The sequence below is a fragment of a genome, unplaced genomic scaffold (genome assembly GCF_019419815.1).
Source record: "Pyrus x bretschneideri cultivar Hongxiangsu unplaced genomic scaffold, Pyrus_bretschneideri_v1 Contig1, whole genome shotgun sequence".
Classification (NCBI taxonomy): Eukaryota; Viridiplantae; Streptophyta; class Magnoliopsida; order Rosales; family Rosaceae; genus Pyrus; species Pyrus x bretschneideri.
Window position 1 is genome coordinate 9,815,885 of NW_025999390.1, and position 15,751 is coordinate 9,831,635.

The 15,751-nt window shown below is 35.2% G+C and overlaps 2 protein-coding genes and 1 pseudogene across 4 annotated transcripts; all 3 read left to right on the forward strand.

Annotated features, from left to right (window-relative positions):
• Nucleotides 1-1,159: 1,159 nt before the first annotated feature.
• On the forward strand, nucleotides 1,160-2,724 carry LOC103949155 (annotated as a pseudogene).
• A 1,000-nt stretch (nucleotides 2,725-3,724) lies between these two features.
• On the forward strand, nucleotides 3,725-6,896 carry LOC103930754 (uncharacterized methyltransferase At2g41040, chloroplastic-like). Of its 3 annotated transcripts, none has more exons than XM_009340126.3 (7): nucleotides 3,725-3,932; nucleotides 4,010-4,122; nucleotides 4,216-4,438; nucleotides 4,557-4,750; nucleotides 4,848-4,959; nucleotides 6,160-6,264; nucleotides 6,553-6,896. In XM_009340126.3, the coding sequence occupies exons 1-7, from the start codon at nucleotides 3,771-3,773 to the stop codon at nucleotides 6,694-6,696; spliced, it is 1,053 nt and encodes a 350-aa protein (XP_009338401.2). In that variant the 5' UTR covers nucleotides 3,725-3,770; the 3' UTR covers nucleotides 6,697-6,896. The 3 variants fall into 3 exon arrangements, with proteins under 3 accessions (XP_009338401.2, XP_048440706.1, XP_009338403.2); XM_048584749.1 differs by lacking the exon at nucleotides 6,553-6,896 and adding an exon at nucleotides 6,463-6,531 and having other exon boundaries at nucleotides 3,726-3,932; XM_009340128.3 differs by having other exon boundaries at nucleotides 3,729-3,932; nucleotides 6,568-6,896.
• A 6,705-nt stretch (nucleotides 6,897-13,601) lies between these two features.
• On the forward strand, nucleotides 13,602-15,395 carry LOC103949205 (protein RGF1 INDUCIBLE TRANSCRIPTION FACTOR 1). Its single transcript, XM_048565258.1, has 4 exons — nucleotides 13,602-13,872; nucleotides 13,960-14,205; nucleotides 14,304-14,444; nucleotides 14,863-15,395. Exons 1-4 carry the CDS (start codon nucleotides 13,870-13,872, stop codon nucleotides 15,238-15,240), a joined length of 768 nt encoding a protein of 255 aa, XP_048421215.1. The 5' UTR covers nucleotides 13,602-13,869; the 3' UTR covers nucleotides 15,241-15,395.
• The last annotated feature ends 356 nt before the right edge of the window (nucleotides 15,396-15,751 follow it).

Consider the following 15,751-nt stretch of genomic DNA (forward strand, 5'->3'; position numbering starts at 1 on the left):
CAGCTCTTGAGGTCTTCTGGGTTATCTACGGGAGGGAACGAAAGCAATGTCTTTACATCAAAAACTGCTTTCTGAAGAGAGCCATAGGGAAACCCAAGAGAAGGAGGGTGGTTATTTAAACATTTTCCTGTGTAATTAAGCATCTAATTAGTTTTCTAAATCTGTTTGTTCTTTTCGTTTTTTCAAGTAAATTTGAGTGATTTTATCTTTAAGTTCTGTTTTTGTACATTATGCTAGTTATCTTAAGATTTGATTAGTGTATTATGTAGTAGTCCCGTGTTCTTTTTGACACAAACAATATTAGAAAGATAATTGAACTCAAAACTTCATGTATAGTAATTACTTGTTATTGCTCAAAACTCTCAATGAGCTAAATAATCAACATTAATGTCACTTTTAGAAGAAAAATGAGATACATAAACTTGTAATTTTAAGGTGATGGATCAAAAGCTAAAGAACTTCTTAAGTTCAAATATGCATTTCTAAAATGATTTTCGCATATTATCCTCTTGCAATTCTTATTTTTTATGTCTTCAACTTTTCGTTTAATTTATTTACTCCAACAGGTAGTAATTAAAATTATTTTCAAATACAAAAGAAAATACCATGGTGCATGCGTCCTACCAGCCTCAGCATATGCTCTCTATCTTGTAACTATCAAAGTTTCCATATTAATTGCTGCGGCAGAATGCAGTGTCTTAATTCATCCTCGAATGGCACAACTAGAGAGATAGAAGATTTGGTCCCAAGTCCGAGGGTTGATTGAGACATGTTTTCGGTAAAAAAAAATTTTAATGTGCAAGAATGCGACTTAATACATTAAGTGTTATAAAATATAATTTTTTTTTAAAAAAAGTGGTACAAAATATAATTGGTTAAACATTTATTTTAAGTATCTATTTAATTATTTACTTTTTTTTAAAAGAAGTGGTACAAAATTAAGTGTAACTATTTAAGTATCCATCCATGTTCTCGGTAAATTGAGAGGTCTTTCTCAGTCATGGGGTTTGTGTAGAATGCAGATTTCCCAAAGTCCACGGATTCTGACATGTTTTGGTTATGGCCACACCGACGTAAACTTTATTTTGATGAAACACATTATATTTGGGGTTTAGAAGAAGAAAAACAAGAAGTCAAGAAGTACTAGTTTTTCGTGGCGATGGCTTCTTCGTCTCTTCACCAAGCAACGGAAACCGGAAATGCAAGCTCCCTACTTACTTTCCAACCCGAAACACAAAGCTCCGGCGATGGCATTGAGCTGTTAGCATGCCCTGTGTGCTACGAACCGCTCATCCGAAAAGGCCCCCCTGGTCTCAACCTGTAAGTAGTACTTCTCCATCTGACTTCATTAACATCGTAACTGTACCATTTTGTAATTTGCTTGTGTTTTTGTAGGCAAGCAATATTTAGGTCGGCTTTCAAGTGTAAGATACGCCACAAGTTGTAGAACAGCAGTAGTAGGAGCAAAGAGAAAGACATTTACCTGGATCTTACTGTTAGCGGCGGATTGAGGGAGTACATTGCACCCAATCCAGCCGGGACTGACTTCTTCAGATATCGCCTCGTTTCCTTCTTGTACGAAAGAGGTTGGCGTCAGTATTTTGGCCAAAGCGGCTTCCCTGGACCTGATCAAGAGGTACGCAATGCGCGCTATACATAAGAGTACTCTCTACATGCACCGTGTTTGTAATACACTTGTTAATTATGTCCTCCGTACATACGCAGTTTAAAATGGCTATGGACTACTTTCAATGCGCTACTGATCACGGTGAAGGTGGCGGTAGTGGTGGTGTAGTTGTGGATGTAAGCTGTGGGAGCGGTTTATTTTCCAGAAGATTTGCCAAATCCGGGGCCTTTGCTGGAGTTGTGGCGCTCGATTTTTCTGAGAGTATGCTTCCCCAGTGTTACAATTTTCTGAAGGCAGATCCTGCTTCTCTTTTTGCTACGTACGTATGCTCTTGCTCAACCTAAAATAAAAATCCCATGTACTTCAAATTTGTACTCTCAGACATGATTAATTGGAACAAATTTATATGTAGCAATCTTGGTCTAGTGAGGGCAGATGTTTCTAGGCTTCCATTTGCATCAGGTTCCGTTGATGCCGTCCACGCCGGCGCTGCATTGCATTGCTGGCCGTCTCCTTCCAACGCCGTAAGTGTGTTACTCGCCGGCGGCCAACTAGCTAGCTAGCATTTTATGTTTACTCGAAATTTTTTTTGTTACAATATTCAGAATTTTACATGAACTCTCATGGTCATGTAAATACGGAACTAGTCGATCTCCATCCTAAATTTATTACGGAAAGTACTTGGCTCTTTACGTGTGATGAGTAATTCGTCCTGGCAGACAAATCGGAGTCCCTCATTCCTGATATTTAATTTGTTGTTTTTTAGGTTGCTGAAATCACTCGTATATTACGCAGTGGCGCCATCTTTGTGGGAACGACTTTTCTGCGTTCTAGTCCTTCTACTCCATGGATATTCAAGCCTTTTAGGGAGGTATACTAATTACCAACTGTAACTTATTCTCACTAATTCAATGATTAACGTATCTGATCAAGATGTTTAATATATATGTGATGAACAGAAGATATCACGTAGCTCCAATAGCTATTTAACGGAGAGAGAGATTGAGGACTTGTGTAGATCATGCGGTCTCACCAACTACTCGAGCAAAGTTCAGCAATCCTTCATCATGTTTTCTGCTCGGAAACCGGCTGTGTAGCAAACAGCGCGCGGCCGTCATTATAGACCACGCAAGAAGCCTTGTAACTTAAATAGTTAAAATAGAGATCATGACTAAGTTCGAATGCTACTATTATTACAAAGAACCACTATTTCTTAGTTGATCAAATTCGTAAATTTGAAAGTATTGAATTATAAATTTTAAGACGGATCTACATAGATATTTTGGATTCTTTGTGTTTTTTGCAAAGAAATAATCTCTCTTTCCTCTCATATTCAACAAATTTGGGAGGTCTTATACACTCCTTGTAGGACTACATCTTCTCAATCCTCGACATCTTGTGTTTTTTGTAACGTAAGGGGTAGATCAGGTAGTTGAGAAACAAGAAAAACCAGATTTTTCAAGGTAAGATGTACCTGAATTAATAATGACAATCATCAATCATTATCTTCAAATAATGGTAATTTCCTTAGGAATCTATTTCATACATTTATATATAGCAGGCAAGAGATTACATTGAATTATTATGTGTAGTTAAAAATTTGGGAAGAAAAAACGAGTTTCTGGGACGAACTCGCAATTTTGGGTGGGGTGCAAAATGTAACGCATGAGGGTAGTATTGAAAAATATGTGAAGTGTAATATGATAAATTTAATTTGAAAAGTAAATGCGTGATGATTAAGTACATAGGATATAGTCAATCATGTATGAAGTGTGAATAAAACAATCCATTATTTATTTATTTTTTTAAATGAGCTCACATGTGACCTGCACTTGTTTGAAACTGACGAGAGATTTTTCAATGTGACCGGCACATAAGGTGGTACACCACGTATTACTATACAAATGGTGGGATATATGCGTTAAAAAATTAATAACTTAAAAAATAAAACTTTCCACCAATTGCATAAAATCACATGATGTACCACTTATGTTTCCGTTGTGATAAAAAATTTCTCAAAACTGATGTCGTATACTATTGCCTCCGTGTCACTTTCTCCGCCAAATTTTTTCTGTTACAACTCTCACTCTCCGCCAATTTGAAAAGAAGCAGCAGCTGCAGCAGCAGAGAATCAAAATCTCCAATGGCGACGACATCCTCCTCCTCCACTCTCCACCAAACATTTCTATCCATAAACTACCCTCCCCTACATCACAATTCTCAATTCCGCCCTCCCCATCTCTGCCGCCCCTCCCGCCATTCCTCCCACCCCATTCGCGCCACCTCCACCGTCATTCTCCAACCGGTACGGCCTCATTCTCCCCCCTCTCCCCAATTTACGCATCCACTTTGCCTTTAAATTTCAAAGTTCTGATTTTGCAGGAGCGGCGGTCGACCGCCGAGGAAAGTCAAAGCTCCGGCGGTGACCTCGAGCTGCTAGCCTGCCCAATATGCTACGAGCCGCTCATCCGGAAAGGCCCGTCGGGTCTCAACCTGTGAGTAAAAATACGACACAAAGCCTCAGTCTTTTGCTTGAAATTGGTATCGTAAATGTTTCAATTTTGTTTTGTGGTTTGCAAATTGTGCAGGCGAGCAATTTACAGGTCGGGGTTCAAGTGCAGGAAATGCGACAAGTCGTATTCGAGCAAAGACATTTACTTGGACCTTACTGTTACTGCTGGGTTGAAGGAGTACGTTGAGGTAAAACCGGCCGGGACCGAGTTGTTCCGGAGCCCTCTTGTTTCCTTCTTGTATGAAAGGGGTTGGCGCCAGAATTTTAACCGCAGGGGATTTCCGGGTCCCGATGAAGAGGTAAATCAGTAAATGTGGTTTCTTTTTCTGCTCGGTTTTTGGTGAATCGGGTTTGTTTTCTTGCTTAATTTTGAGTTTTGGATTGCTTAGCAAGCTTAGATTTTTATGTGGTTTGCAGTTTAAGATGGCTCAGGACTACTTTATATCCGCGGAAGCCGGTGTTTTGGTGGATGTGAGCTGTGGGAGCGGCTTGTTTTCGAGGAAGTTTGCGAAATCCGGGACATATTCTGGAGTTGTTGCACTTGATTTTTCGGAGAACATGCTTCGGCAGAGTTATGAATTTTTTAAGAGAGATCCTACTCTTTTAGATACGTAAGTTTGTGTTTTCTCTTCTGAGGGATCAATGTTTATGTGGTTTTTATACGTAAAATGAGATGTTTATCCTCACGGTTCACTGGAATAAGTGCAGTAATCTTGCTCTTGTGAGGGCGGATGTTGCTAGGCTTCCGTTCTCTTCGGGTTCAGTTGATGCAGTCCACGCTGGTGCAGCGTTGCATTGTTGGCCTTCTCCTTCCAATGCTGTGAGTTGTGTTTCCTGTGTTTTTCTTCTCCTTCAAGTTACTAAGCGCTTAGGATCTCTCTTCCATTAATTTTTATTTTCCTTGCTGTTTCGGATTCCACAAAACAATTTTGTTTTGTGCGTCAAAATAAATGTGTTGGCTACGTACCTTTTATGGTATTGGAGATTCTAGTATGTGAAGTCAGGGGATGAACTGCATATTGTCTTACGCTAGTCGCCTGCTATTTTGGTAACTTGTGAGAAAGTGACGGTGAAAGTGCCTTGTTACACCTGCTGGCTGGACCTAAAACCATATGGGGAATTAATCTTTGAACCATTTGAATCAGGATTGATTGGTAATTAGGAATATGAGATGAAATGTGAAATAGCGAGTAAAACTTAGAGGTGAGTAAACACCATGGCTCCTTACAAGTGACCAAAAGAAGTAGGCACCATAAACACCTTATGGTGCCATGTTGTGTAAGAAATAGATGGATGATATCTTTTGAGAATTTCAGGAAGTTATAAAATAGAAAATTGCTCTACTTATGACCCTGAAAAGTTTCTTCTGTTCTTTCTGAAATCACTCACATCAGACCCAAGGGTGTTGTCTTAGTGGCTCTTCAACTTGGGTTTGGACACCAATTTTGATTCTAATGCAAAGCCCTTAGTATTGTGTGGAGTGTTTTGGATGGCGGACTGCACTTGCTAGGAGATTAGCTGAGCTTTCGAACAGGCTAGCAGCAGTACATACCTTGTCAGCAAGGAAGAAAGAGAGCAGGTAGTGATTAACGAACCAATCTTAGTGATACTGTATGTGGGTTAATTGGAATCAGAAATCTAAACTTTAGGTAGCACATTTCACCTTTTGTGGAATTACAAGCTTTCTGTTAATGTACTGCCATAGTATATGGTGCCATTGCAGAGTTAGTTCATATGGAACACACTGCAGTTTTCGATAGAAGAAAGATAGTACTCCACAAAGTCTGGTGCGCTCGTCTTTGGCTCCTATGGTGGATACATATTTTCGGTGTAATTAATGAAATTAGCTCTTGGGTGGTTTGCTTGTAGCACCTGATCTCTGGTGGACCCATATTTGTTGCATCTGGAAGTCATAAGCTGTTGAATCTCATAAAATTTTCATTGTTTTACTCCATGCAGACGTGTTTGGATGCAACAAAGCATTTATTAATTTCCAACTCATATCTCATTTAATTTTCAGATTGCTGAAATAACTCGCATATTACGAAGTGGTGGTGTCTTTGTCGGAACCACTTTTCTGCGGTATACTCCATCTACTTCCTGGATACCCCGGCAACTCAGAGAGGTAATACTTAAATCAATGATTACCAAATGTGATCAATGCTACATTTGGTTCAGAACTGTCAATTTTCGATCTGTATATGCTGGTCATAGAATGTGTGTTCAAATTCAAAACAATTGCGTAATATCCACATTTCTTTTCTAGTTCCGTATAAATCTGTCGTGAATGAAGTAAACCTAATTGCTTCTGCAATCCAAATAGTTGAATTTTCATCAGAGACGACTCATTAGAAGTAGCCAGCTAGGATCTGCTTAAGGGTGGTTATAAACTTAAACAAGTGTTGATATGAAGGTGTTAATGTGGCAGAGGGCTCGTCAGAGCTATAACTATTTAACGGAGGAGGAGATTGCAGACTTGTGTACATCATGCGGTCTCACCAACTACACGAGCAACGTTCAACAATCTTTCATCATGTTTTCTGCTCAGAAACCTTAAGAGTTGAGACTAGGTTTGGCCATTCGAATATCATTTCTCCGTACATGTATTTACCATATTTCTTGGTGATTTGTTGTATAGTGTATTTATATGTAAGTACATATAAACTTTTGAAAAGAAGAATACAAAAACCTGAAAAGGTGGATAATCTGGGGAAGATGTAAAGTATTCATTGTTAATGATAAGTATTAATTATTTAATTAACTGTATAAAGAATGATAGCAGTGCTTAACATTATCAATAACTCTATTAATTAGTGGTTTCTGATTAGTAATGACAGATTAACGGCCATTTTAATCTTAATTAGGCTGTGTTGATTATGGCATAAAGGTGGCTCACAGAGTTAATAAACAACTCCCTCATAAGCAGATTGTACCAGTGTATGGTTTTACTTGTACAGCTGCTATTACCTAGGCTACCACTGTATCACTGTATCACATAACAAGAATAATAAAATATGCATGAAGAAGAAGAAGATAAACATTACTCCATTTGATAACTAGAAGACTTGAACCCAATTTACTTGAGCATTTGTGTTTATGACAAGATACGAGCTATAAATTTGAATTTTTCTAAAATCGATGAAAATGTTACTTTTAAATTTCACAGGACTAGAATATGAAAATCTTCGATTAAGCTGCTAACAACGTGTCTTGTCCAACCAACCACACAAACGAATAAAATCCCTTTCGTTTTAGTTTCATCTGGCTCCACACTGATCATGTCCCTATGCGAGAGTTGCTCTATGCAAAAGCCCTGCTCAAAATTTCTCCTCGAATAAAACTAGTACTGTAGTACATCATGGTGGGCTTGAGGGTTAATTGTTTGGGAAGAAGGCTCCCCATGTGAGATGTATACCTTAAAAATAAGGGCATGAATATATAATAGGGTATGGTGAAGTGGCCGGGCTAATAAATAAAGAAAACCCTTTTCAAACAAAGCAAATGGAACTAACTCAGACCACACACAGGGCAGAGAGAGGCAGGAACATCCCCTCGTGCGGCTCATCCGCTGACCCTGCAACTCTATTTGTTCTTCTAAGTAGCCTGTTCACTTTGGATCTTTGACCCTTGACCACCATCAACTGAGATCGATATTTTTCGGTGCATTCCTTATACAATCACTTCGGGTTACTGTTTTTACTTAAATTATAATATGTATATATTTTTTTGGTTTTTTTGTTAATATAATTTAAAAATGAGACATATCAATTTGGTCAACTATTCATATTATAACACGTGACATAATACATCAAGAGACAATTATTTTGGAAACATTTCTCGTTCAGGTTTTGAATGATAAAAGGAGGAATAATTGGTTGGTCAGTCTGAGTGAACAGTCCCAAGACACACTTAAGCTTTTGGACACTGCAAGTTTAAATTTGTTTAGGGTTTTTATTTTGAAAGCCAGGCGTTTCCTTTGGATCCCTTGCAACTGACCTTCTTTGCTTACTATAATACCTTTCTGCTTTTCATGGCACGTGGGGTTGGCCATGGCCATCCTCTTCTGTCTTCTCTATTTCTTTGATTCTGTTTGTTCTGTGACTGTGATGAGCTTGCTTTCTTCTTTTTGTTTTGGCAGTAACTGCTAGTCGTGTCGTTTCATCAAGCATGCACGTGCATGGTAATACTCATTCATGGTAGACAGTTGGGGTAAGCTGCATGAATGATTTTGTTTTCGGTTAAGAAAACATTATATGAACTTCGTACTTGACTGGGTGGCTATTTTCATTGGAATTTATTTTAGGGTTCATTTGAGAATCACTTCGTTTTTATGTTTAGTTTTTAATTTTTGTGTTTGATATATGAAATAAAGTGTACAAGAGAAAAGCAATTAAGAAGGGTGATGAGAGCTAAACCCTAACACCTAAGACATATTTAAGAGAAATTCTCATTTTTTTTGTTAAACTAGCAAGTAATCATTGTCAAAAAAACTATTTCATCTCCAACAACACTATTTAGCAAACTTTAAATATTTTATTATTAACAATTCAAACTCAACCCACTCATTTCTTAATATATTCTTCTCTCTCTTCCTTTTCTTCTTGCTCAAGGAATATTTTAATATTTAGATATAATATTTAGCTAATGAACAGTTGTTCTATAAATTTAAAGAGTGATTGTCCATTTTGGTATATGAGAAATTTTTTTATAGTCTATTGGATATGTGTTTTTTAAGATTTGGCTCTTTAAAATAGAGTTTTGGTTGTTTTACAGCATCTCCTGGAGATGCCCTGTATAGTTTTTGTTTTCATACAAATTTTTTCTAGATCTCACATCTATATCAATTACCGTACCTTGACTCTCATATTCCGTATTTCCTTCATGTATTTGCTTTGTATTCTTTAACACAAAAATAAAAACTAGAAACTAAGATAAAATAGTTATTAAACAAACCTGTATATTATTCTTTGAGATTAATCTTTAGAAAGTTTTCTCATCACATTCGTAGTGAATGGGAGCAGAAGATTAACACTTCATTTTACCATTCTGGAAGCTTCAAGCCTCCAACTTACCTTCAAATCCTTGCTTAAGAAAAGGGGAAAAGGAGAAAAGAGAAGGGCAAACTGAACTGCCACAAAAGAATTATTTTCTTGTTTTAGAAAGGTAAAAGAATAAATAACATGTATTTGAGCCTAGGTGAAAATACGGTAGGGCTTTGGACTAGACTCCAAAGTTATAATATTGGAAAATCTTTTGACAATATGTTTATAGGTTTGGTTATCCCAAATCCTCTTATGCTGCATATACACACACACACACATGTCCAGCAGCTCCAGCGTCCAGCTCCAAGAGCAAAACTCTTCAGAGAAGATTACTGACAGACAGATAAGAACTTTGCTCGAGATAATTGTCTACGGATACATGAGCGATTGTCAACTGTTAATTTATATGATAAAAAACTATAACATGGAATACTCTGATTAACAATATTACGACGTGGAATTTCGAAACTGAAAGGTAGGCATGAATGGTATAAAGGGAATAATGATACAAGATTTGTACCAAACCCAAGATGACTCCTGGTTGGAGCTGAGAGGCACATGAAGCAAGGTCTTCCTCAAAAAGAGCACACTGGGGAGCCTCTAATTAATTAGGTCATTAGTTTTTCTGACTAGTGCACACTGAGTTGTGCTTGTCTGTCAGTTTGCAAAAAAAGAGCACATTGAAGCAATCTGCAGGACTTGTGATTAGTGGAGTTGTTGATTGATTGTTGACATGTTTCATTCCCTAAAAACCGGGTTTTTTTCTCGTACATGTCGTCTTTGGGACTCTGTTACTAGCATATTAGGCATGCTGCCATACAATTGTATTGACCAGATGCAAAGGATATGCCACTAAAAGACAGTGTTCTTAACCAACACTAAAATTTAATTTTGGAGATGCTATTGACTTTCTCAGTTAGATTGTTTTATTTATTTTCTTTCTTTTTTTTTTTTTTATATTGTAATGTTGCATTATGATTTGAATCATTTACTTTCTAGTTTACCTTTGTTGATTCCTTTAAGTTGTTTCTTATTAAAATTCATTTTTTTCTTTTAAGTCACAAAATCAATCTTTTCTAAATTTTATTTTAAATAATTAATTGAGATTTGATTTTAACTTGTTTGAAAGAATTCCTATAAAACAGCATTATTAGAGTCAATTATACTATGATAATTTTGTTTCTCTTACAAGATAACTGATTGATTCTCATGCAACATTAAAACATAAAGAAAATCGAGAAGGTTGTTAACAATCCTCTAATTCCTTTTCGAATTACCTTTTTTTGTTTAATTCCTCATAGGTTACTGTACCAAGTTACTGATTCAACCAATTTTACCACTTGAGTCACATGAGTCACAGTTGAGGTACCAAAAGCCAATGAGTAGACAGCTGCACGTTCTTTGACATGCTACTATTTCCAAACCCAAATTTTAATCTTTCAAATTTTATTTATTTTTTCTCCTTTCTCCCTCAGCAATTTACTAGGGCCTTGGAAGATGAATAAGAAAAGCACCTCGACCTACATTATACACGTAGACACTTACGAGAGAGATAATAGTATGTTGGAAGTATACTAGCCAACACAAATACAATCACTTTTATATCATTGTAACATATCAAGAAATTAAACGCATGATAATCAAATAATGCTCGATTAATTTAAAATATGAACACTCTAGCATTCATATATATAGCTAAGTCCCTCCCCAACACAAATACTAAGACATGATATCTTAAATTGGTTACATGGGTAGCAAAATGAAACATTCAGATGATTAGACTGAGATACAACTGTAAAAATCATTCTTTTTGTAGGCCTAATTACTTTTCTTTTCAAGTGATGTGAGTTACAGAACAGGCAAGAAAGGGATGCCTAATTTCTGCTCTGCTGCTCTTCCTCCACTTGTTTTTTATTTTATAAAAAGAGAGCAGAAAAAAGAAGACTAACTTGTTAGCCGACTTTTTGGGATATGATGAATTTTCAATTTGGAAAAGTCCAGAGCTAAAGTTTATTTTGAATGACAGCAACAAAGTGGAACGCAAAGAATGGACTGATGGAAATATATTAGAGGTATTCATCAATTTCCCCCCTTAATTTTAATTTTGGCCAATTTTCCCCCTCAACTCTCATAATTAGTCAATTTCCCCCCTCAACTTTAATTTGGCCAATTTCCCCCTCAACTCTCAAAATTAGTCAATTTGCAACCTACAATTAATTTTTTTTTTTAATTTTCCATCTATTCTTTTCTTAATTTTCAATCTTTCTAATAACTTCCAACAAAGTACTAAAATTAACATAAACTCACATGCATAATATAGGGTAAAATGTACAAAAACATAATACAGTTAGTATGTGATATGGGTTGATTATAAGAAAAAGTTATGAATCGGGTTTAAAGCATGTAGAAGAAGAAATAATAACAAAAAGAAATAATAATCCTAAACTCATGGATCAGACCTATTTCAATAAAATGGGTTATTCTTAATAAGGAGTCGAAAATTATGAATAGACTAGCCATTTTTTCACTAAAGCTCGATTCTCCGCAATTTACTTGAACTTAGCTTTCACTTTTATAAAGAAAATTGTATTCACATACAAAATTTTACACATCAATCCTTTTCGTTATCAATTTTGTATAGTAAAAAATCAAATAAAATTACTCCATGCTGATTTATTATGACTAATAATACTATCTATGATAAATTGTAAAATTCTAAATTTTAATCTATTTGTAATAGGATAAAGATATAGGAACATGATTAACATACATCTTATTTAGTTTCTTACACACACTTGTTTAATTATGATCAAATTAAAAAATTAACAGTAGGGTGCAAATTGACTAATTATAAGAGTTGAGGGGGGAAATTGGCTAAATTAAAGTTGAGGGGGGAAATTGACTAATTATGAGAGTTGAGGGGGGAGATTGGCCAAAATTAAAGTTGAGGGGGGAAATTGGCTAATGGTCACAAGTTCAAGAGGAAAATTGATGAATACCTCAATATATTATCAGGGATGGCTGTTAACTATGTGTAATTTTTAGGTTTTGTTTTAACATTTAAGTAGCTAGTTTCTACTGATTCTACCTCAAGTAGTGTTATTTACATATCTATTTTTATTTCTTACATATTTTTGTTAATTTTTTGTCATTGATCTTCTTCAATTTATTTGATCCAACAATAAAAGATTAAGAAAAATATATAAAAAATAAAAATGAATGCGGATAGCACGTACTACTCTTTCAAAAATTCTAAGAGATGGGAATCAATGAAGGAAACTGGTAAAAAAAATTGGCTGAGCAGCTCCTTCAAGAAGGTGGCTTGGTTAGTTTAGCATTAGAGCTCTACAGCCAAGGAGATGAGCAGCATTTGTTTATAGGGTTTTTAGAGAATGGGAGACACGGAAACAGCGCCCACGTTGTCCTCGTATCTTACTTCCTCTCTCTCTCTCTCTCCATTATGAAATTTTTCTTTAAAGGGGCTTTTAGATCCAGGTTCAAAAACATAGATGATTTTTAGGAGTGAGTCCAATTACCTAATTATATGTATTTATTTTTTTAATGCTCATTTTATATTTTCTAAAAATATTAAAAATCAATTAAAATCTTCTAATATTATGAATTTTCAACCCCAAAAAATATAATTAATATCTTATAACAAAAAAAAAAAAATACATTGACATAAATCTATCTGCAAATCATTCTACCCTAACTCAAGTAACAAATATATAAATGTATATCATACCTATAAGTAAGATATGAAACTTAACTAAAAGGTAGAAAAAAACATAATATATCTACAAGCAAGACACATGAATCTTATTTGATTATAAAAAAGAATCTATCATATAGGTAGATAAATATAATTAACCTGTAATATAGGTTGATTATAAAAATAAAAATAAAATCTATAAATGGGGTTTAAAAAGGGATAAAGAACAAGAAAGAACAAAAAAAATAAATAATCAAAGAGATAATTAGGAAGAAATTTGATTTTTATAATAAATCTTATCATTTAAGAGATAATTATTGATAATAAAATAATAAGATTTAAGGAATTGGACTTATTTTAATAAATTGGACTATTCCTACTGGCTCAAAAAATTGGACCTATATCAAGTTTCCCCTTCTTTAAAAAGCACTTATATTCAAAAGTACTTTTAACAAAAATCAAAGAAAAACTAATGAAAAAAGTTTAAAAATTTTGAGTTTTAATCAAAACGACAAAAAAATGTTGTAAGTAAATAGTATCAGAAGTGACTTTTTAGAGTAAAAATATCATTTTCGTTAAAAGTAAACAATACTAGAAGTGTTTCGTTAAAACTCCAAAAAATCAATTGCTTCCATAAAAACATTTGAAGTGTTTTTCGTAAGAGCACATAACATGTGTTTCTTATAGAAAATATTTCAAATACTTTCTTTTACGTCAACATTATCAGACACATTTTTAGTGATCTAAAAGCACATCTCTCTCATGTTATAGGTCTCCCTGTTGACAAAATGTTGTGTACCTCCCCAAGGAATAAATATATACCTCCTTCCTCTCTTGTGAAGCTCAATAAATACACTTATCTCCATCCCTTGGGTCTCTCTCCACACCGCCCAACCCACCCCCCCAAAACCGGTTTACACCACCCTCCTGGTAACAGCTCAAAGAAGGGCTCTCTCTTTCAAGTGTTTATGCGATCATGGTTTGTCTCTGTCCAACCTCTCTCTCTGTCTCTGTTGCATAGTTCTCATTGTCTTTTGAGTATAATTGAGTATAATTGTTTTGATAGGGAATTCAGAAGCCTGAATGGTTGGAAGCCCTCTACACTGAGAAGTTCTTCGCCGGCTGCTCATTCCACGAAACTGCGAAAAAGAACGAAAAAAACATCTGCTGTTTGGATTGTTGCATCAGTATATGCCCCCATTGCCTTCCCTCCCATCGATTCCACAGGCTCCTTCAAATTCGCCGTTATGTTTACCATGACGTTGTCCGATTGGAAGATCTTCAGAAGCTCATCGACTGCTCCAACGTTCAGGTTAGTGCCCAAAAAATGATCAGTCTAGCTTAATTGATTGACTTCTGCCATTTCAATTCAGTTGGTTTGACAATAGAAGTCTTTGTTTGTTGTTTTAGGCATATACCATCAATAGTGCTAAAGTAGTGTTCATCAAGAAAAGACCTCAAAATCGGCAATTCAAGGGTTCTGGAAACTACTGCACATCGTGTGACAGAAGTCTCCAAGAGCCTTATATCCATTGCTCTCTCGGGTGCAAGGTAACGAAAACTACGAATATATTTGGAAATTGGCTAAAATAATCAATTTTCCAATCCTAGTTACTGAAACAATCATTTTTCAATATGTTATCGTTATCTAATTGCTATGTCGTTGAACTTTGATCATATATTGTTGATATTTTAATTTTGATTGACTTAACCATTGAGATTTTGATTTTTGATTTTTTAACCAATTTCCCAACTTATTTTACTTACTTTTTGCGTTAATTTGTTCCGTGCATGCAGATAAATAACTAAAACCTTTGCTTCTATATGTTATGTGACAACAAACAACTTATATAGTTGAATTTTACCTGGTTTATGAAAATGACTTATATAGCTGAAAATTTTACCTGGTTTATGAATACTGAAAAGCTTTAGTTAATTAATGAACATGTTGATTCTAATGATTAATCAGGTGGATTACGTGCTTAAATTCAAGAAAGACCTCTCTCCTTACTTGAAAACATGCAACTCCCTTCAACTGAGTCCTGACTTCTTAGTTCCACTTTCCGATGTGGGAGACGAGGAGATGACCAGTGATCAGACCAACCCTCATTCCACAATTGTGGACCTTGATGACCCGATGAGCTCGTCATCATCATCTGGATCTGAGACCATGAGCATGACCATGCACATGGCGTACATGCATCATGATGTCGTCAGAAAAAAGAGAAGCGGGCTTAATTACGCATCGTTATGTGGAAGATCGGCTCATAAAGTTTCCGACGAGGACATGGCCACAAGCATGATCAGTAGAAGAAAACGCATTCCTCGTAGATCTCCTTTGTGTTAGTATAATCAACCAACTTTTTAACAAAGCTCAATATTACAATTTTCAGTTTAATTGATTGAATTGAACTCTTCAAATGCTTTGATTAATTAAATAATTACATTAGCTCTTTCTTTCTTTCTCGAATTTGAAGTTTAATTCTTGTTAATTAATCACTTGGTCGGGGTGTTTTGTCTTAAGGTGATCACGTGGTTCCCAATTCCAAGTTATTGTTCTGTACATTTTTATCACTCTTTTTTAAGTCATATTTTATACTAGACCAAAACAAGGTCATATTTGATTCATGATTTTACTAATCTCATCATTGATTCAATTACTCATGAATTTTGATGAGGCTCTTCTAGTTCTTGTGATCATATGCTTCATATTATATGGTACAACTGTTTATTACAATTAAAGTATATTCATAATAGGAGTTATACCAGGTAGGCCAAATTTTTAGATTAAATTTGTAAATCATATAATGTGTTATTAATAAGAAATAAACATGTTAATCAACATTTAATAATTCAAT

Excerpts from the sequence above, each read along its gene's own strand:
- LOC103930754 (XM_009340126.3), top strand. The coding sequence starts at position 3,771 with ATGGCGACGACATCCTCCTCCTCCACTCTCCACCAAACATTTCTATCC. Across the intron at positions 4,123-4,215 it reads GGCCCGTCGGGTCTCAACCT|GCGAGCAATTTACAGGTCGG; the intron begins GTGAGTAAAAAT and ends CAAATTGTGCAG. Across the intron at positions 4,439-4,556 it reads TTCCGGGTCCCGATGAAGAG|TTTAAGATGGCTCAGGACTA; the intron begins GTAAATCAGTAA and ends TGTGGTTTGCAG.
- LOC103949205 (XM_048565258.1), top strand. Across the intron at positions 14,206-14,303 it reads TCGACTGCTCCAACGTTCAG|GCATATACCATCAATAGTGC; the intron begins GTTAGTGCCCAA and ends TTGTTGTTTTAG. Across the intron at positions 14,445-14,862 it reads ATTGCTCTCTCGGGTGCAAG|GTGGATTACGTGCTTAAATT; the intron begins GTAACGAAAACT and ends ATGATTAATCAG.